This window comes from Cornus florida, unplaced genomic scaffold (assembly GCF_030987335.1).
Source record: "Cornus florida cultivar Cherokee Brave unplaced genomic scaffold, ASM3098733v1 CherokeeBrave_3.0.0_Hap2_Chr08, whole genome shotgun sequence".
NCBI classification, from domain to species: domain Eukaryota; kingdom Viridiplantae; phylum Streptophyta; class Magnoliopsida; order Cornales; family Cornaceae; genus Cornus; species Cornus florida.
The window spans coordinates 82,181,075-82,203,724 of record NW_026775578.1 but is presented as its reverse complement, the minus strand read 5'-3'; the positions used below and the strand labels follow the sequence as shown (position 1 = coordinate 82,203,724).

Sequence of the window (22,650 nt, the reverse complement as noted above, 5' to 3'; positions counted from 1 at the left end):
GAAGTAGAACATTGCACTATACACTCAATGTGAACGCTGAATCGTGTGTATTCAAATTAAACAAAACAAAACATTAGTTGACTTTTTGTGCGGAACACCTTAGGAAGGAAAAATCGTAGAGACTAGCTGTCTAAGCTAAAGAAAAAGAATATACTCCGTTTGTTTGTTTGATAGGAAGGACAAAAATTGAATGGAAGGGAGAGAAGAATGGATGACTGAGGCATCTCTAGGGAAGAGATAAGTGTTTTCCTATTTCGTTCGGTTGGATGAAAGAGAATGAAAAAAGCTAACAATTTAATTTGATCTATACTAGGAAAGATAAATTTGTGATATTCTATGAATTTTTAGTTTTTGAAACAGAGACAAATAAATAAAAATTTTGACCCGGTGTGAAATTTGTCAACACACAATCTAGTCTCACACCTGTTGGAGAATAATATGACGAAAGAAAATATGATATATAGAAACAAACAATCAACAAGAAAAACAATTACATAAGAACACAAGGATTTACGTGATTGGGCACAATTATTTTGCCTACATCCACGTAGCACACCGGAATGTTTACTACCAACAACAATGATGGTTGTTTCAAAAAGAGTTTATACGAACTGCTCTCTGTCTCACAGTCTCTCACAATCTCAAGTGTATATTTCTCTCTCCACACAATGTCCCACACATAGGGTTGATACAAAATCCCATATTTTATGTGGAAACAACTTGCTCCCCAAATCTAGAGCCTTTAAGAAGTAAATTCTCGTAGCTTTTTATATACATCAATCGAATTGGTTACGATTTCGATCTTCTAATGCAGGAAAGGAAGCTAATCTAGCTGGGTGTGTAACCGCTGGCTAGTGAGATCCCAATGTTCGATCGAGCCAAATGCAGATTTCTTTGATCAAACTTACTTGGTCCTCGATCGATCGAAAGAGCTTGAGTGAAATTTTTCATGCTCTCGGGATCTCAAAAATATACCATGTTGATTGAAGTGGCAACTTGTATCGATCAATCCAGACATCAGTACTTTCATCAAAACTTTGTTATTTAAGCTTCATCAAAATGAATGCCAACAATACAGGAATTACACTAGCATATTGAATTCAGAATATTTGGAATTTATAGACTTCAGAAATTCAGGTTTAGCCTTAAAAGTAATTCTTTTAAGCACTCCAGCACTTAGTAGGTTGGTGCCTGAGGAAAAGACCTCAGACAACCTTGCCCTCTGCACTAGAAGAGATACCTTTGGAGAAGTTCATCTGTCTTGTAACGTTTCAACAGGGAGGAACCTATCCAAATCAACAGTGATTTTAAACAATTTAGACCACATTCTCAGAATTTTCTCTGCACGTGTGTGTCACTAACATATTTAATGAACAATTATAGTCATAAGTAACGGAATTTAATTAGTATTAAAAATAAAAAATAAAAAAATAAAAAAAAAAACAAACAAAGAGTGAGGGTTCACGAACTTGGTTTAAATACTTTACCATCATGGCTTTGATAAATACATGAAAACAATGGTTCTTAACAAATAACCAGAAGGTTTCTGAAGAATACAAGATTCATACATTCTTTTTCAGGGTCGGGTGAGGGGTTAGTGTTGACGTGAAAGTGGTTCACCAGATGAGAATATATTTGTTTATTGATACAAACAGTTTCATCGTAACCTTTCTTGGCGGTCAGCATGTGATCAACTAGTGTTTAACAGAAGTTGACATTATACGGAGTTGTGGCCCAGTAACAAATGAAGGCAGCATGTGAGACTCTGGAATGTACAACATTGTGCAATGCCATTTGTTGAATCTGCAGCTACAAGCTCATATCCTCAGGTAAACTGATCTCAAGAAAATATAGGCTGCAAAACGAGCAAGAACATTCATACAAACAATGAGAATAATGATAAAACAGAATATGAACTAATAGGCCATTACCCAGTTTTTTATCCTATTATTCAGTGTAACCATAGGCGGGCTGGGTACAGACCTAACATATAGCATCATTTGCACAACTATAATACTTGTTCACAACTTCTATAATTGTACCAATCAATAGCACCTAAAGAGATTACAAACTAACAAATCAAAACAAATACAGCTTGCTATCATCTGAATCAGCAATTCATAAAGCACCAGGTCATGAAACTAAGTTGAAGGATATAACATTAGCAGAGAAGAATTGGAAGCACATCCTACTCTTGAAACTGCCTTTCTCTTATATATATATATATATATATATATATTTTCTTAGCTAATTATTTCCTTTTTCTGCAAGACCCTCTCCATTTTCGTTAAGAATGTATTATCAGTAGACATGAACAGAATCTCAATGATTCCACAAGAAGTTTAATGTCAAAGTAAACATGAGGATAATCAATGGCTTATGTTACATGGACTCGGGTATGCATGTTCGGTACAAATATGCATCCAAGCTTTAATACATACATTTCACTCATTTTGAAACAATAATATAACAATACTTGAATTATTTGATAAACATTTTAGGTGCATGGCCAATCAAAGTGTCACATACATATCCCAAACCATGTTGGAGTATTCAATGTCCAACACGGGTACTTCATGTACTTTGTCATAGTCAACCACAATTGGTCTGTTTTACACACGCATAATAAAAAGGAATGCAACTGCCTGCTTTCCATCTGGTAACACATTGCATCCTCTTCCTTCCTCAAATATTTTATGCTTTTCCATTTTGAACATGTCCATGTTTTTATTTGTGTAATGCTTACCAACGGGCCAGTGGCCTAGCAATATCAGCCTCTTACCTCCCAAAGGGAAGTCAGGGGTTCAAGTCTCAGAAGAGACAAGTGTGTGTGAGTACCAACTAGGAAAAAAAAAATTTGTGCAATGCTTCTATATTTTTCCATTTTGGCCATGATAGTATACTATAATTAAATATAATTTTGGATAAATGGTATATTAAACTTGAATATACACCATCACTTAATTTGTTTCTTTCTCACTTTTTTACCTACATCCAATGATAATTACAAGTACGTCAGTATATTTTACATATTTTATTTGTATTCCCTTTCTCTACTTTAACTTCCCCATATCAACTATCATGTCCTATACAGCTTTTTATCCTTTTTAACTTATCACAGGATATCTATTACATCCTACATCTTTCATTTTCATCCTATTAACACAAATAACTTTTTTCATTTATCTCTCAATGTGATTTATTATTAATAGTAACACAATGACTTACTTTTCTTCTTGCTTTAGTCCATAATATAAATGGAATAATGACCTTAGTTCCATTTGTATATGTACTTCTCTACATGTTGTTTGTTTCATTTGTATATGTACTTCTCTACATGTTTGTTTCTAATTGACAACAGAAAAGCCATCATGAGGCCACTTCCATGTAAGTTTGCACCCTCGATCATTGGATAAAGAGCTCTCACATAGCGCACCCCCGGTCTAATGGCCGAGGCACGAGCTCACGAGGAGAGTGCCCTCATGATAGCATTACTCATTGACAATTATGATAACACCATTACACATTCATAAAACTAACAATGATTTTGTTAATATTACATATTTTAATTTTATCTCTACCTTAATAGTAATAATTAATAACATCCTTAAAATTATTGATAATATCGGTCGTTATGTATCTTATATGTGTCCTTTTTTTCTCGCATTTAATAGTAATTGCCAGCACCAGCAGTACCATTGACCATACATGCATGAAAGCATCTATTTGTAAAAGTAACACATTGTTTAATCTCTCTTCCATCCTCAACATCAAGGGGTAACAAAGATTATGTCACGATGTATATAAATATTTATGGTTATATTTTACTCTGTCTCCAGCCTTTAACTTACTTTATAAACCCTATCATAATATTTTCTCTTTTCCCATTCTTATACCCAACACCATTTTAACAATAATGATAATGCTTTAACATACTCTTTCTTTTCGTATTTCCTTTAACCTCATTGTAAGAAAATCAACTAATGTTTATATAAATTTACTGTTAGCATATATGATATCCACGATTTATGGATTGACTTACCATAATAGCATAGATTTGACTATGCATATGTTAGCGTATATGATAGCCACGATTTATGGAATGACTTACCATATTAGCAGAAATTTAATTATGCTATAGAATATGCCATAGAATATGCTTTAGAATATGTTGTAATTTGATTTAGTTTCCTTTCTAGTAATATAAGCATGTGTTCTTTTTATCTATAAATATTAGAGCTGTGAATGAGTGATTCATCTCATTCAACTCTTTACACAATTCTCTCATTTTTCTTCTTTTTATATTTCTACTTGGTATCAAAGCCAACACCTTTCCAAACCTTTCAGCAGCCCTGCTACTTGTACACATGTTTTTCTGTGTTGCTATTTTGTGATTAAAGACATGTATTTTTATGTTTTACTATTTCTTTTTTACTCTTCTACAGTTGGGTAAATTGGGATAGTTGGTCTCCAACACCTAGAAGGGCTTGGGTAAAAAAAATACTAGTCTACAAAGAGATTCCGGATATTAAGAAGGAGGTTGTTTGGCTATATGTAAGCAGGCAGCGCTCCTTAAAAAAAAGTATGTATTTGGATTTTTCGGGAATGGTCTGAGGAGCCATTGTTATTGTTTATGGTCTGAGGAGACCCTTTGATTTATTAACAGAATTTGTGGTGTTTTTGGAGTTTTTTTATTGTAGTGTGACAGATTATGGCAGATTCAGGGTCCTCGACTGTTAATTCTCTTGGCTCAAGTTATGTGGGTGGTGGTGCCATTTTTCCCACCAACTCATCAGACAATCCAGGACTTCAAATCACCATAGTGAAGTTGGATGGTTCCAACTATTTGATTTGGGCACAGTCTACCAAGATGTTCATTGGTGGCAAAGGCAAAATTGGCTATATTACTAGTTCTGAGAAAGAGCCAATTGAGTCAGAGAAGGCATATCCACAGTGGTTTGCAGATAACACTATAGTTATGTCTTGGCTAGTCAATTCGATGCAACCAAACATAGTTGTTGGCTATATGTTTATGAAGACTGCTAAGCAAATTTGGGATTCAGTTCAACGCACTTATTCTCAGAGGCAGAATAATGCACGGATTTTCCAACTAGGGCGACATGTCACCAGAATTTCTTAGGGTGACTTAAAAGTTTCAGGTTACATCACCAAGCTTCATGCTATTTGGGAGGAGATGTCATATTATGATTCCTTCCACTCTTGGAAGGATCCAAATGATGCAGTTTCATATACAGGGATTGTGGAGAAGAATTGAGTGTTTCAGTTTCTTGCCGGGTTGAACGACGAGTTTGAGTATGCTCGTGTTCATTTATTGGGCTCATCTTCATTCCCTACTCTTAACGATGCATACTCCTATGTGTTGTCATACGAGAGCCGTCGGACTTATCCATTAGGTGTTGCTTCTGTTGATCGTTCTGCTATGGCAGTTCGGGTTCCCAACCTTTCAAGAACTACACAATCCCAGTCAATTCAGAACTCTACCACCGATCCTCCTTTGGGACGACAACGCGGACGGTGTGACCATTGCGGAAAAATTGGTCACATCAAATCTCGTTGTTATGCTCTACATGGACGCTCACCGCAACAGAAACAACAGCCTCGATCCTCTGCCCATTCTATTACACAACCAGTCTCGTTGTCAACTTCTGACAACTCTGCCTCTACATCTTCTGCCACAGTTACCTTGACTCAAGCTGATTTGGACAAGCTCAAACAATTCTTCAACCAAATGGAGTTATCATCTCAGCCAACCTCCACTTATGCCCACTCAGGTACTATTGCGTCTGCACATAGCGTATCTACATCTTCGACACCATGGATCATTGATTCAGGTGCTTCAGACAATATGACTGGTATGTCCTCATTCTTCCAATCTTATAGTATCTGCTCTGGCCATCGCAAGGTTTGCCTTGCGGATGGCTCTCCATCTTCAATTGCTAGGAAGGGTCACATATCAATTACTCCTTCATTAACTTTGTCAGATACACTTCATGTTCCACAGTTGACTACAAATCTTATTTCTGTTAGTAGCGTTACCAAACAATTAAATTGTAGTGTAACCTTCTTTCCCTCTCATTATATTTTTTAGGATCTGGTGTCGAAACGGACGATTGGCAGTGGGCATGAAGTGGACGGTCTATACTTGTTGGATGCCCCTTTGTCACCTCAAGCACATTCAGCTTCATTTTCTAATTTTGTTTCATCAAATAAAGCCCTGCTTATACATTGGCACATGTGTTTAGGACATATTTCTTTCAATTATTTAAAACATTTATTTCCTTCCTTATTTTGTAATGTGGCAGTGTCAGATTTATCCTGTGAGACATGTCATATGGATAAACATGTTCGTTCCAATTATCCTGCTAGTAGTAATAAATCTACTTTAACACCTTTTGATCTTGTTCATTCAGATGTGTGGGGTCCTTGCCCAGTTACTTCTAGTCTTGGATTTCGATATTTCGTGTTGTTCATTGATGATCATAGTCGTGTTATATGGGTTTATCTTATGAAAACCAAAAATGAGGTATACACTATTTTTTAAAATTTTATGACAATGGTTCAGACTCAATATGGTAGTACCATTAAAAAATTCAAATCTGACCAGGGTACGGAGTACACTTATGGGGAGGTACAGTGGTTATGTACATAATTTGGGATTGCGCATCAGATGGCTAATGTTAAAACTCCTCAACAGAATGGTCGTTCTGAGAGAAAGAATCACCACATCCTTGACTTAGCCAAAGCAATCTGCATTGGCATGAATGTTCCCCAGTCATTTTAGGGAGATGCAGTTCTTACAGCTGTTTACATCATTAATAGGACTCCTTCTAGGGTTCTTAACTTTGCAGCCCCACTCTCAATCTTACATCCCAATTCATATCTTTTTTATTATTCCTCCGTGAGTCTTCGAGGGTGTGTGCTTTGTTCAGTAGTTGGGGCAAACTCATACAAAACTTGACCCCAAGGCTTTAAAGTGTGTGTTTTTGGGTTATTCTCGCTCTCAAAAAGGTTATAGGTGTTACCATCCTCCCAGTCGTCGACTGTTTATATCCATGGATGTTTCTTTCTTTGAGCATACACCATACTATAGTGGTTCAATTGGTTCTCAAAATGAATGGTTCCCACTGAATATAATGGATGATCACCTTCTTCCGTCTTCAACTCCTCTACCGTTACCTGTTTCGTCTTTCTATGATTCCTCCTCGTGATACCCCTCCAGCAGGGGGAATTGTTCCTTTTTCAAAGGTTTATAGTCGGAGACAACAGGTACAAGCTTCTACTACCACGATCGACTACCATGTTCCTTAGGAACCAACTCTACCTTCTCAAGCTATTGTTTCACTTGATGATCACCCCATTGCTCTTCGAAAGGGTAAACGTTCTTGTACATACCTTATTTCTAATTTTTCTCTGATTATGATCTCTCACCCTCCTATCGGAGTTTTCTTGTTTCTGTTGCCTCGGTTCCTCTTCCTTCTAGTGCTGCAGATGCACTAGCACAACCTCAATGGTGTGATGCTATGATAGAAGAACTACAAGCACTTGAGAAGAATCAGACTTGGGGACATGGTTCCACTTCCTATTGGACGAAAGGTTGTGGGATGTCATTGGGTGTTTACAGTTAAGGATAATCCAGATGGGTCAGTTGCTCGTTACAAGGCCCGGTTGGTTGCCAAGGGTTATGCTCAGACTTATGGCATAGATAATCAGGAGACTTTTGCCCCTGTTGCCAAGATGAATACCATCCGTGTATTATTTTCCGTTGCTGCGATTCGATCTTGGCCTCTATTTCAGTTAGATGGCAAGAATGCCTTTCTCAATGATGATTTGCAGGAGGAGGTGTACATGGTTCCTCCTCCAAGCTTTCGTTCTCCTGCTCATTCTGGTATAGTATATAGTCTTCGTCGTTCTTTGTATGGCCTCAAGCAGTCTCCTCGAGCTTGGTCCGATCACTTTGGCACTGCCACGCTCAAGTTTGGTTTCCATCAAAGTGCGAATGATCATACCTTGGTTTTACGTCATTTAGGCGATAAGACAGTTGGTCTCATTGTGTATGTCAATGATATTGTTCTTACCGGTGATGATACTATCGGAATTGCTGAGGTTAAGAGCTATCTTGGCCGTCAATTTGAGATTAAGGATCTTGGTCCCCTAAGGTACTTCTTGGGCATTGAGGTGGCTCGCTCCAAGGCTGGCATTTTCATCTCTCACCACAAGTATGTTCTTAACTTGCTTTCTACTTCTGGTCAGCTTGGCGCTCGCCCTGCTAATACTCCGATTGAGCAAAATCATCGGTTGGCTGATTTTGAGGAGGAGTTGTCAAATGTTGGTCAGTATCAACGACTTGTGGGGAAGCTCGTCTATTTATCCATGACTCGACCTGACATTGCTTATGCCGTGAGTGTCATGAGTCAATTCATGCACTCTCCTCGTACCCCTCACCTTGGTGCAGCTATTCGGATCCTTCGCTATTTAAAAGGGTGTCCGGGCCGTGGTATTTTGTTTGCTAATCATTGGTCACTTACGTGTTAAGGCTTGGACAGATGCTGATTGTGCAGGATCAGTTTCAGATAGGAGGACAACTTCGGGTTATTATACCACTATTGGTGGTAACTTGGTTACTTGGCGTAGTAAAAAGCAGGATGTTGTCTCTCGATCTAGTGCAGAGGCAGAGTATAGAGCTATGGCTCTTGGGGTATGTGAGTTACTATAGCTGAAAACCTTGATGACAGACTTGTGCCTTCCAATGTCTCTTCCATTCTCACTCTACTGCGACAACAAGTCTGCTATTAGCATAGCAACAAATCCCGTTCAGCATGACAGGACTAAGCATATAGAGGTGGACCATCACTTCATTCGAGAGAAGATCATCTCTGGTCAAATTTGCACTCCATTTGTCACAAGCTCTCAGCAACTTGCAAACATTCTTACAAAAGGCGTCAGCAAGATTGTCTTTGAGAATGCATTATCCAAGTTGGGCGTTTCAAATATCCACGTACCAACTTGAGGGGGAGTGTTAACATATATGATATCCACGATTTATGGAACGACTTACCATAATAGCAGAGATTTGACTATGCATATGTTAGCATATATGATAGCCACGATAATGGAATGACTTACCATATTAGCAGAAATTTGATTATGCTATAGAATATGCCATAAAATATGCTTTAGAATATGTTGTGATTTGATTTAGTTTCCTTCCTTGTAATATGAGCATGTGCTCTTTTTATCTATAAATACTAGAGCTGTGAATGAGTGATTCATCTCATTCAAGCCTTTACACAACTCTCTCCTTTTTCTTCTTTTTATATTTCTACTTTATATAAGTTTAATCCTATCAGGTTTTAATGAAAGAATATGCATATGAATAGGAGAGAAGTCATACATATATAGATCTAAATACATACACAAAAACATGCATACAGATATGTGTCGTATCCTTGTTATATCTTTCCCCATGTCAGAAGGGTGGTTATCGTTAACGTTATAAATGTCATGTTACAGTTTATTACTTATTATAGACTTATTACAAAATAATATATTTCAAATATAATATATATTTTATATAAAACGTACATATTTCATTGTCAGTGGCCTTGGTGTCTCCGTGTCCTCTTCTAACATTTCTCATATCAATGTGTATGCATCGTGTTGTCTGTGTAGCATGCTTCATAGAGCTTAACTATTAGTTAAAAGGGTAGGGCAAATCTCATTCGAATAGAGCGTTTGAGCTTTATTACTCTAACCTCCCCTAAGACTGTCAGCTCACTGAAATATGTTAAAAGTGAATGTAAAAAATCAATTATGTCCTTACATATTAATATTATATATTTTTATAATACAAACTAATTACAAAAAATATCTCATACAAACTTAATAAAAATCTCTCTCTCTAATTTCTCTCTCTCATGGCGTAACATGGCGAAGTGTAACAAATCCCAAGTTCCTAACCATCCGAAATCAAAGCAATGGAGAACTCTTCGTATCCATATTCCGGCAACTCCTCACCGCAATCGCAAGAGATAGACAATGCTTTGTGGGATGAGCCTCTTTCAACCAACTACATGGTCAAGTTCATGTGCAGTTATGGTGGCAAAATTCACCCTAGACTGCACGACTATCAACTCACATACGTCAATCTTGGCCTATCGAACTAAGCATCAGATTCTCAGCTTTCACGTCCAAACTCTCTATCTCTATGGCAGTATCAGTTACCGGAATATCTAGACTCTGATCTCGGTGACCAGCGACAAAGAACCTGCCGCGAGAGGCAAACCCCAGGTTTTCATGAAATATTTTGAGGATTTTGATTGATAATGCAGATTGGAATGAAAACCCCATGGTTTGATTTGGATTTAGGATGAATTAAAGGGTCAATTAGAGATGGGAAATACTAAAATTAGGGTTTCAAACAGTCAATATATATATATATATATATATATATATATATATATAGATGTTAGATATACATGTATATTTATATACATGTGTGTGAGATTAGGGAAGAGGCGGTGGAGGTGGGCGACGGTGGTGTGGAGGCGGAGGTGTGGGGGGGCATGTCGGTTCAATTAAAATTTTAAAAAAGGAAAGAATTTGTGAGAGAGGGGAACCGTAATGGGCGGTGGAGGTGGGCAACGGTGATGTGACGAGGGGTGGTGGAGGTGGGCGACAGTCGTGTGTTGAGAATTTGGGACATCTAGGTTTAAAATAATAAAAAATAACAAAGAATGAGTTAAAGGGTAACTTGGTCACATTATGAAATTTTCTTAACAGTTTTGACGAAGAGAAAACGGAAAGGGGGTGATTGAACACAAGCTTCAAACCTCAAGGGAGGTTAAACTAATAAACATCAAACGCCCCACCCATGTGAGATTTGTCCAAATCTCAGGGGAGGTCAGTGTAATTTATCCTAGTTAAAAACCCCACATAAGCATATAAGATATAATCAGCCAATATAGTAGTATACATAGATTTCCTTCTTTTGTTAGGTTAATAATGATAATGTAAAATTTTTTAAATTATAAAATATAAAAAAATAAATTGATTCCTTCATGTATTGAAATATTAATTTGGTTTATTAATACAATGATAACTACCGTGCTCAACCTTAATTTTTCATCATTGGCTTCATGTCATGTGAACTTATGGCTATAGTATATAATTTGTTTTCTACTAATTATGCCCTATTGTTTTCATTTTAGTTGCCCTATGGTGGAATGTCTAACCCGTGATCATTATCTTTATGCTTGTTAACTGGTAGTTTGCCAACATTGTTCAAGTGATTGCAAACGAAATGAGCTATTTGTTATTATTTTAACAAATGCAGACATGGACTAAAATGAAGTTAAGACAACGATATAGTATATTTTCTATTCCCATCCAAATTTTGATCAAGACAATTCCATTTGTAGCTTTCAAAACAGTTTTACCTTGCAGACATGAAAGCCATTCCAAAGAACACGGCCTTGACGGCTTGCTTCTGGCCCGCATAATCAAATGCCAATGGCAGCATTTCATGCAATGTTAGAAAAGCCATCACCCCACCAACTAGACGAGAAACATATATCCATCAAACAAAATTGTCATACAATGAATGTAACTTTTCCTTTCATCACTCAATAAACTTCAGGGGATGCAAACCTGATCCCAGCAGGCCCTCGAGAATTTCTGGACTTAAGCTGCTTGGAAACAGATAGGCTGCATTTAAAAATACACTATTAATAGCAATAAATTAATGGAATCCAAACACTCTCACCAGCATTTATAAAGAGCAACCTCCAACAAAAAGAGGGGCATATGAATACTTGGTAGTCTTTGTTAGCACAAAAAATTACTGTCCTTAAACGGCTCCTGGGAAGAATTTCTCAAGATCAGCACCAAGAAAGATACCCTAATAACAAAATTTAAGTGTGCATATTATGTGCTCAAATGCCTCAGCACCCTTCACTGTAAAACATTACCTCACTAAAAAACTGTTTCTGATCTTAATTACTAATGCAACTTTCAACCAAAATTTAGTATTTCCTTTCTTCAGAAATATAACCTTTGACACAACATTTCAGCATACTATAAAAGACCGGGAGGCATACCTACAATTATAACACCCAGAGGTTCAGCAAAGCCAGAAAGTGTTGCCAGTTTAAACGCCTGCCATTTGCTGATGCATACACATAAAGAAATCAATTTAAGACAACATACTTACAATTTCAAATATTGCTGAAATAGCATCCCACAATACCATGCAAACTGGCTAAAATAAATTTAGGAAATATTTAAATTTTACGTCACCTGAAATTATGTCTAACAAGATTTTAGTTAGTGCCAAGTTGGCTATAATGGATAATTCCTTCAGGCATGATTTTTGAATTCTAATTTATATGTTACTATAAATAAAAAGAAAAAACTTGAAAAAAGATTAATTTGATCAAATATCTATGAGATAACAAAAGCAATGATTTCGTCAGTACGCCGATTGAAATCTCAATGTCGAGGTCAAATGCAGCTTACAGCTTAAATATATATTAACGTCAGAAATGAAAAGGCAGACTAGCCCATGCCAACCCCAACTCTCATGTTTGGAATCAACTTTCAACATATGCAACAAGGCATGGGATGATGAGAAATCATAATCTGATTGTATAAATGGGCTTGAATTGAAGCCTCAAACAACTTGAACAAAACAAACCCACTGACATTTGGACTATCTACCGATGCATAGGCATGTCTGGTCGATAAATATCCACGTTGCACGTAAAATGGTGTTGGTACAAAACTAGATAAAGAGAAAATACATATTTTATAATAGTAAGAACATGGCCTATTTCTCAGGGAAATGAAGGGACCTCTTTCTTTCAATTTATATCTGTATTTGCAGCGAAAAATAAACTATGAAAGAGTAAAGTAGATTCTATCTATATATAAGTGCGTGTGTATATATAGTATTTTGTGCCAACTCATAATAACTATTTTCAAAAAGTTGAACTGGATGGTGCCTCAAGAAATCCTTACCTTTGTGTTGCAAAATAGACAGGAAGTGCAACAGCAACACCCTGTAAAAATCAGAACTTGAATAAGTTAGAAGCTAAATGGGAGGAAAGAGAAAGAAAAGGTGTGTTAATACTAATTTTTATAATGGAAATTTCTTGACCTTCATGAAATGAGGGAATGCAATAGTTAAAGTTGTATTCGTTTAAAACTCATTCTGCTCCTAATTGGAAAAGGAAGTATCACAAAACTACTAAATCTTAAGAAAATATTGATCATGACATGTTGACCCATGACCAAGGGAAAAATAGAAAGGAAGTTGTCCTAAAATTGCCCTTAACAGGATGAGAACTTGCAATTATCAGAAGTAAGAACCTTTTAGAAATCATGGCTAATAGAAACTGTAATAAGTTTAAAAACCAAAACTTTCATCTAAAAACAAAGCTTTAGTCGCAATAAACAACATTTTTGACAGAAGTCAAAGTGCCATACTGGCACTAGGTGCTGCAAGTGAAGGAGCAGGCAGTAAGCTAACAATTATGATTTACCATTCTCTTGACAACAACTACTGTTGTTTAGGCTATATTATTGGAGCTTAACATACATTGTTGGGCCTATTCTCTAACAGCTTAACCGTTTGGAGCCATTGGAGTTCTAACATAGTATTAGAGTTCTGGTTCTAGGAGGTCTTCAGGTCTAACCATATATGCATTTATTTTCTGTTTTGTTGAGCAATGCACTTGTTCCAATCTTGGTTTAGTCTGTTTGCCTCATGACATGCAAGACAGGGTTGCAGGTGAAGGAGGGTTTTGGAGCTTGCTATACATTATAGTATCCATTGTCTACTTTAAATGTTATTGGTGCAGTCAAGCTTTTGGAGCTGTTTTGCTCTTCCTTATTTGGAGGAATATGCTTGCAGTGAGGGATCAGTTTCTGCAGCTTATGGTTTTCAAAGTGGGGGATGGTAGTTCCATAAGATTGTTTACAGACCCTTGGTGTCAAGGGCAATCTTTACTGGTTAAAATTCATCGAAGGCTGTATAGGGAGTTGAGACTTCCAAAGAATGCTCTAGTTGGTGATATAATGGCTAATGGTCAGTGGAATGTTGTCATCTCTCAATCCTTGTATGCTCAGCAGCTCAGGAATTTTTTATCTACCATTACTATCAATGGTGGGGAGGACACAGTCATTTGGAGGAATGGAGAGTTCTGCTTCAGGGCTGCCTGGAGTGCTTGTACAGTTCACAGCCCTCTAGTAGGTTGGTATAAGGTATGTTGGGTTGGTTGCAGACCAAGTGTAGCTGTTACTGCATGCTTAGCTATTCAAGACAAACTCCTCTCCTTTCACAACCTTCAAAGAAGAGGTATTTGCTTAACTTCAGTATGTTACAACTGTTGGACGGATCCTTCCACTTTAACTTGGTATCAAAGCCTCTAATTCAACCAGAATTCATCCAAACAGTGTACAGAACATCAGGAGTGAGAGAACAGAGTTGACGTCAGTTTTTTCACGCTGACGTCAGCATCTGGAGGCTGGAAATTTTCGGAAATCATATGGTCTTGATCGTCTCACTTTTCTGGTAATTATGGTGATTTTTTCAGAATTTTTTGAAGCCATTTGATTGGCCTTTTCATTTTTCGAATCTTTTTCTGTCTTGTGGCCAAAAAAAAATCGATCTTGATTTTGGGGCACTTTTGGTTGTGTTTTTTTTTAATTGGAATCCACACTATATGGTGCGTCTACCCTAGAAAGAAGTCCGATTGCCGTTTGTTAAACAGTTCATTGCATTTGGATCAATTTTTTTTGGCTCAAAGGGGGGTCGGCCAGTCAGGTTTCTCGGTATTCTTCAGCCTATGAAATTGGTTCTGCTGTTCTCTTGCTTTGGAAATATTTTTTGGATGTTTGGGACCCTACAAGTGCAACATTTTAAATACAATTTGTTCGTCTGAATAATGTACACCAAGTGTCTTATTTGTGTTTCAGCCTCGAAGTCCTGAAAACAGAATTATATTCTGTTCCTTTTTGCGGTTTTTTGGTTCTGGTTTGAATCCTTATCATGGCTGAAAACAAACCAGTATCCTTCAAGGATGATGATATGCCTAAGTCGATCACCTCGCAAAAATTGAATGGAGTTAATTATCTTTCTTGGGCTCACGCCGTTTAAGTTTTTTTGCGTGGGCGAAGGAAATTGAAATACTTGACTGAAAATCCTCCCTCTGACGAGAAGAACATTGAAGATTGGAAATGTGAGGATAGTGTTGTTATGGGATGGCTATAGCACAATATGGAACCCAATATTGCTAGTACAGTTGCATTTTGTGATTCCTCTAAGAAGATTTGGGACTCTATTGCAGAATCTTTTTCTCAACAAAGTAATGTTTCTCATGTTTATGAGTTGTACGAGAAAATTTTTGCTACTAAGCAGTCCGGAAAACCATTGTCAGAATACTATAGTACCTTGAAAATTTTGTGGGATCAGTTGCTGCAACATAGAACATTTACTATTGATTTAGAGCAGCAAAAGCGGCATTGGGAGGAGTTTATGATTGCTTCTTTGCTATCCGGTTTAGACACAGATCTTCATGGCTTCAAAGATCAGATTCTTGCTAGCGAGAAGTTACCTACAGCTGCTAATGCTTATTCTCGTTTATTGAGATCATCTTTAGGACAAAGTTCCACTGTAAGTCCTGCAGAGTCTTTTGCATTAGTCTCTAGCTTTGGAGGCCGTGGTGGTTCTCGTGGTAGCCGTGGTGGTCGTGGTTCTCATGGTGGTTCCCGTAGTGGTGGCCATCGTATTGTTTTAGCTGATGGTTCTTCTCGTCCTGTATGTGGGAAAGGTGTCCTTCACCCTACCAAGTCATCGTCATTGTCTTCTAGTCTTTATGTTCCTAATTTTCCTTTTAATCTGCTTTCTGTAAGTCAACTGACTAAGACATTGCAATGTTCTATAACCTTTTCTCCCAATTCATGTGTTTTACAAGGCCTCGGGACAAAGAAGATGATTGGTTCAGGGCATGAGCAGGATGGGCTATATTATATGGATTCTAGTGAACCTCCTTCTGCCTTGTAATCAGCTTTGAGTGCTACAGTTTCGCCTCTTCAATGGCATTTTCGTTTGGGTCACCCATCTTTGGCAAAATTACGATTAGCTATTCCTACACTGAGTCGTGTCTGTCTTCAACTGTGAAGCTTGTCAGTTGGGCAAGCATCGCCGTAGCTCTTTTCCGAGTAGTAGTCATAGTCGTCTGAGTCTTTCGATGTAGTCCATACGGACATTTGGGGTCCCTCTTGAACCGCTAGTTTCAATGGATTTCGTTATTTTGTTATATTTGTTGATGACTATTCTCGCATGACATGGTTATTTTTTATGAAAGAGAGATCTGAGTTGCCTCATATTATTGTTAAATTCTATAATGAAATTTTTACTCAGATTGGTAAACGCATTAAAGTTATTCGATTTGATAATGCCTTGGAGTGTATACAATCAACCATGAATTCATTTTGTGTTGATCGGGGTATCATACATCAGACTAGTTGTGCTCACACTTCGCAACAGAATGGTGTTGCTGAACGAAAACACCGCCATGTGTTGGATGTTGCTCGTACCTTGTTATTCAATATGAAGGTGCCAAAACAGTATTGGGCCGATGCAGTTCTTACTGCTAGTTATCTCATTAACCGTATGCCCTCTGTTGTTCTGAATAATCAGTCTCCCTTTTCTCTTTTATATCCTGATCTCTCTCCTTTCCAGCTCACTCCTCGCGTCTTTGATTGTATAGCCTTTGTTCACATCTTAGATCCTGGTCATGACAAACTATTTCCTCGTGCTCATAAGTGTGTTTTTCTTGGGTACTCCTATACTCAGAAGGGGTATCATTGCTACAGTCCCAAATGTCGTCAATACTTTGTAAGTGCTAATGTTACTTTTTTTGAGTTGTCTGCTTTCTTTTCATCGTCAGGTCATAATTTGTCTTCTGATCTTATATCCACTCGTGAGGGGGTCATTCATATCTTCTCCAACTCTTCCAATGCCGGTGCCAATAGATACACCTTATAATCCTCCCTTGCAGGTTTACCAGTGATCAAAATCTCAGCCCGTTGTTTCTTATTCTCAGGACACCACATCTTCTCAACCAGAGGTTCTTGTTCCTTCATCATCCACCTCTGATACTAATGATTTACCAATTGCCTTACGTCGAGGTAAACGTACTTGTACTTAACATCCAATTGCTAATTTTGTGTCCTATAACCATGTTTCCTCCTCTTTGCAGTCTTTTGCTTTTACCTTGTCCTCTATCTCTATTCCCTCATCTTATCAGCAGGCTTTAAATATGTTTGGTTGGAAACATGCTATGGATGAGGAAATGAGTGCTCTTCACAAGAATCAGACTTGGGATCTTATTGTTCTTCCATCTGGGAAACAAACTGTAGATTGTCGTTGGGTATACACTATTAAATATTTTCCCGATGGTTCTGTTGAGCAGCTTAAGGCACGGTTGGTTGCCAAAGGGTACACGCAAACTTATGGGGTTGATTATTTAGAGACATTCTCTCCTGTAGCCCGTCTTAATTTTTGTACAGGTTCTTCATTCCGTGGCAGCTTCTTGTTCTTGGCCTTTATATCAGCTTGATATAAAAAATGTCTTTCTTCATGGTGACCTACAGGAGGAAGTTTATATGGATCAACCACCTGGTTTTGTTGTTGCTGGCAGTGAGCACCTAGTGTGTAGACTACAGAAGGCTCTTTATGGTTTAAAATAGTCTCCTCGTGCTTGGTTTGATAGATTCAGTGCTGTGATGATTGAGTTTGGCTTTCAGCGCTCTACTTCCGATCATTCTGTCTTTGTTCGTTGCTCTTTTGTTGGCACTATTGTCTTGATTGTCTATATTGATGATATAATTATATCTAGGAATGATTCATCAGGCATTGCAGAGTTGAAAAGACATTTGAGTCAACATTTTCATACTAAGGACTTCGTGTTCTTCGCTATTTCCTTGGGATTGATGTTGCTCGTTCTCATCAGGGCATCTCACAATCTCAACGGAAATATGTTCTTGGTCTTTTGTCCGAGACTGGTCTCTTAGGTGCTCAACCGGTTGATACTCCTATGGACTCTACGGTCAAACTTGATGGTGAACATGGAACATTGTTTGTTGATGTTGGCCGATATCAGTGCTTGGTTGGGAAATAGATCTATCTTACTGTTACTCGTCCCGATATTACTCATGCGGTTGGAGTGGTGAGTCGGTATATGCATGCTCCTCGTCAACCTCACTTTGAGGCTGTTTGTCATATTCTTCGTTATTTGAAGGGTGCCCCTGGGAATCGACTGTTGTATAAGCCCTCTTCTTCTTTATCAGAAACAGGTTTTAGTGATGCTGACTGGGCTGGCAGTCGTTCTGATAGGCGATCTACATCTGGTTATTGCACCTTTGTTGGTGATAATCTTGTTACTTGGCGCAATAAAAGCAAACCGTCGTTGCCCATTCTAGTGCTGAGGTTGAGTCTCGCCTATGGCTCACACTGCCTCCGAGATATTATGGGTTCGCTCTCTTCTTCAGGAGATGGGTATTGATGTTCCTACTCCAATGTCAATGCATTGTGATAATCAAGCTGCAAATTTCATTGCTAGCAATCCTGTTTTTCACGAGCGTACCTAGCATATCAAAGTGGATTGTCATTTTATTCGAGATTTGTTGATGCGTAAACAAATTGTTACTCCCTATGTATGTTCTGAAGATCAGTTGGGTGATGTTCTTACAAAACCGCTTGCTTGTTCTACTTTTCAGCGCATGTGTTCCAAGTTGGGCATGTTGAATTTGTATGCTCCAACTTGAGGGGAAGTGTTGGAAAGTTTGAGTTATTTATTTTCTTTCATTAAGGGTACTATTTTACTTTCCTATTATCAATATATATGAATAGGTGAGAGATGTTGGAAACCCTTCGGCTCTAAAATCTTTACAGATTTTCTCTTTTTTCTTTCTTCCTCTTCTTCCTTTTTTTTCTTACAATCATACGATCCTTCCACTTTAAGTTCAATAAATTTTTTCCTCATTTACCCCGGGAATAAAAAAAAGTTATTGGTGTAGTCTAAAATAGTCTTTTGATTAAAAAAGTAATGCAGTCACCGCATAACCTAAATGTGCATTTATAGTCGTTCTGCCTATCAGTTCATTGAAAAAACTATGCCATAATAAACAAGGGCACGGCAAAAAAAACTAGGGCTTAAAATCCTATCAAACAATGGGAATGGAAAAAGACAACAATTGCTAGCAATAACCCTGCAAGCATTATATTCAACTATTTAGAGGTTTGAAAGAATTAAAAAAAATTATAAGAAATGACTCATTCCGAAAACTTTTGAGATGAGATATGCCGCCAAGAATAGGGTACAAAGAAAGGAAACCAAATCAAAGAAAGACAGAAAATATGCCAATATCTACGTGATCCCATAATTACAAGGATTTTATCTATGTGATCCCATGATTATAGGGATCTTACATAAAACACTTAATAAAAGGCCAAAAATAGCTAATAAAAATAATAAAGATATTTCAACACTCCCGTCAAGCTGGAGTGAAGATATTAATCAAGCCTAGCTTGGTAATCGAGGAATGAAGCAAAACTCCCGTCAAGCTGGAGTGAAGATATTAATCAAGCCTAGCTTGGTAATCGAGGAATGAAGCAAAGATGGACCAACAGATTTAGTGAACACATCGGCCGACTAATTAGAGGAACAAACAAAGCACGGCTTGATAATTTCTGAATGAACCTTCTCTCTGATAAAATGAATGTCCACCTCTATATGTTTAGTCCTCTCGTGAATAATAGAATCTGAAGCAAGCATAATGGCTGACTTATTATCAAAAACAAGTCTAAGGACTATTTTTCACCTAGCCCTAGCTCCTCCAAGAAAGATTAAAGCCAGAGAATCTCACAAGTACCCTGAGCCATGGCACGATACTCAGCTTCTGCTGAAGATCTCGAAACTAAAGGTTGTTTCTGACTTTTCCAGGATATAAGATAGTCTCCATAGATAGTACATAAGCCAGATGTAGAATGTATGTCAGTCTTGGAACCAGCATAGTCTGCATCACTGAAACAGGATAGCACAACCTGCTTGCTAGAAGAATAGAATAATCCAAGTCCAGGACAGGACTTAGGATATCGAAGAATATGATATACTGCATCCATATGAGCTGTACGAGGAGCATGCATAAATTGGCTCACAACACTAACCGCAAAAGCCAAATCAAGACAGGTGTTGGTTAGATAAATCAATCTTCCTACCAAGCGCTGATACTGCGAGGGATCAGAAAGGAGATCTCCAGGCTCAGCCGAGATCTTCAGATTAGGATCCATAGGAGTGGAAGCAGGTTTACACCCAAGCATACTCATGTCTCGAAGAAGATCCAAGACATACTTCCTTTGCGATAAGGAGACACCCTGCTTAGATCTAGCAATCTCAATTCCCAAGAAATATCTGAGCTGCCCAAGGTCTTTCACATCAAAAGTTTTAGCCAATTGAAGCTTTACTTGAGCAATCCCAGAGATGTCATTACCAGTAATGATGATATCATCAACATAAACAAGCAGAATGATACATCAACCAATGGAGGAACGGCGGATAAAACATGTATGGTCAGAATGGCATCTAACAAACTCCATGGATAGAATTACATCACTGAAGCGGCTGAACCAAGCTCTGGGAGATTGTTTTAATCCATACAAAGACTTCCGCAATCGATAGACCTTTCCAACATACTCCCCCTCACCCCGAAAACCGGGTGGAGGATCCATGTAAATAGTCTCAAGAAGATCACCATTAAGGAAAGCATTCTTCACATCAAACTGATGAAGAGGCCAATTGTGAGAGGCAACCAGGGAGACAAGCAAATGAACTGAGGTCAATTTAGCCACTGGAGCGAAGGTATCATTAAAGTCTTTCCCAGGAATCTAAGTAAACCCTTTGGCCACCAAACGGGCTTTATACCGATCAATAAAGCCATCAACCATATATTTAACACTGAATACCCATTTGCAACCAACAGTCTTTTCACCATGAGGGAGAGATACAAGTTCCCATGTTTAATTATGCTGCAAAGCTTCCATTTCTACCTTCATAGCAGACATCCAATTGGGATTCCGGAGAGCCTCAGACAACTTCCTAAGAATGGAAATGGAATCAAGTTTGCCTAGAAAGGTTTGGTAAGACCCTGAAAGACCATCATAAGAGATATAATGCGAAATAGGATGAGCAAGTACTACAAGCGAATCCAAATCTAGCAGGGGGTTTGCGGTCCCGAGTTGGATACCGAGAATCAGGAACAGGAACAGGATCAAGGTCAGGGTTAGGGCAATGTAAAGGAGAGAGAGAGATGTACCTGAACCTAAGTTTGAGAAGGATGAAGGCAGTGGAAGCAAAGCACGAGGGCAACGTGAATAGACCTACAAAGGGGGTGAGGAAACAAGAAGAGAAGGCTCTTCTTGGAAAATAGGAAGAGGCCATCGTGCTCATATCCCCTACCAAAAATAATCCTTTTCGAACACAGGTCCTTTAAAACACAGTAATGAGGAAAGAAAATCACTGCACAGTTTAGTGATTTAGCAATTTTGCTAACCGATATAAGATTAAATGCAAAGTTAGGAACATAAAGAACAGATGGCAAAATACTATCAGGGGATAGATGAACATTTCCTTTGCTACGAATAACGGTGGTTGACCCATCGACTAGATTAACAGCCTGATTAACGGGGTAACGGGAGTAGAAAATAATAACAACTCACCAGTCATGTGATCATTGGCTCCGGAATCCAGATCTCAAGTATGTTTTCCCGCTTTAACATGATAAGCAGAAGGAGTACTTGTAGCTATAGTAGTCGTGGGAGTAGAAGAGCCAGCCCTAGTAGATAAGGCTCTGAACTACTCCTGAAGCTGACCAATCTGGGACTGTAACTGTTTGAAGTCCTGAAAAAATGGTCTGGGAGGAGTTCAAGCAGGAGGGACAACAATCTGTGGAGTAGTATACCCACCAATAGTATCGGCTATTGCGGCAGTGCGTCCACGGCCCGAAGATAAAGTGTCATTTTGGCTACTAGAATCACTCATAGTACCAAACGGCTGGTCCACACGTCGAAAAGGAAGGAAAGAAAAAAATAAGGCCGAAAAAATCAGCACTTTCCTGCAAATATGCTACTGAACAAACATCAGCAACCCACAAAGGAAAAAAAAAAAAAAAAAAAAAAAAAAAAAAAAAACCACCAAAAGGATCCCTTAGATCATAAAAAACCTAAGGGAATTCTCCTAAAAAAGGAGTCAAAAATAGAGGGTTACCCGAGGGGTTCGGTGCAAGGGTTAGGAGGAGATGGAGGTGCACCGAAGGTGAGGGAAAATGGAGAGAGGGAGAGAGAAGGTAGCAGAATTGGGGAGGAAGATCAGGAGGCGAAGGTTTTTGTTTTGCTTGGATACCAAAAAGAAGAAGCTTTGGGTTTTGGCTTACTTAAACCGAGAGCCAAGATCTATATTTATATACAAGAATAGGGTACAAAGAAATAAAATCAAATCCAAGAAAGACAGAAAACATGCCAAATTCTACGTGATCCCATGATTATGGGGATCTTATCTACTGGATCCCATA

The 22,650-nt window shown here is 38.1% G+C and overlaps 1 protein-coding gene across 1 annotated transcript in view; it reads right to left on the bottom strand.

The window, feature by feature from the left end:
• Nucleotides 1–1,386: 1,386 nt before the first annotated feature.
• Nucleotides 1,387–22,650, bottom strand: part of LOC132268209 (zinc transporter ZTP29) — a 32,300-nt gene continuing 11,036 nt past the window's right edge. The window contains exons 8-12 of the mRNA XM_059769003.1: nt 13,036–13,076; nt 12,117–12,184; nt 11,668–11,724; nt 11,457–11,574; nt 1,387–1,855 (exon numbers count right to left, since the gene is read on the bottom strand). Of these exons, the coding sequence (XP_059624986.1) occupies nt 1,810–1,855; nt 11,457–11,574; nt 11,668–11,724; nt 12,117–12,184; nt 13,036–13,076 (330 nt within the window). The 3' untranslated portion in view covers nt 1,387–1,809. The remainder of the gene's footprint in view (nt 1,856–11,456; nt 11,575–11,667; nt 11,725–12,116; nt 12,185–13,035; nt 13,077–22,650) is intronic.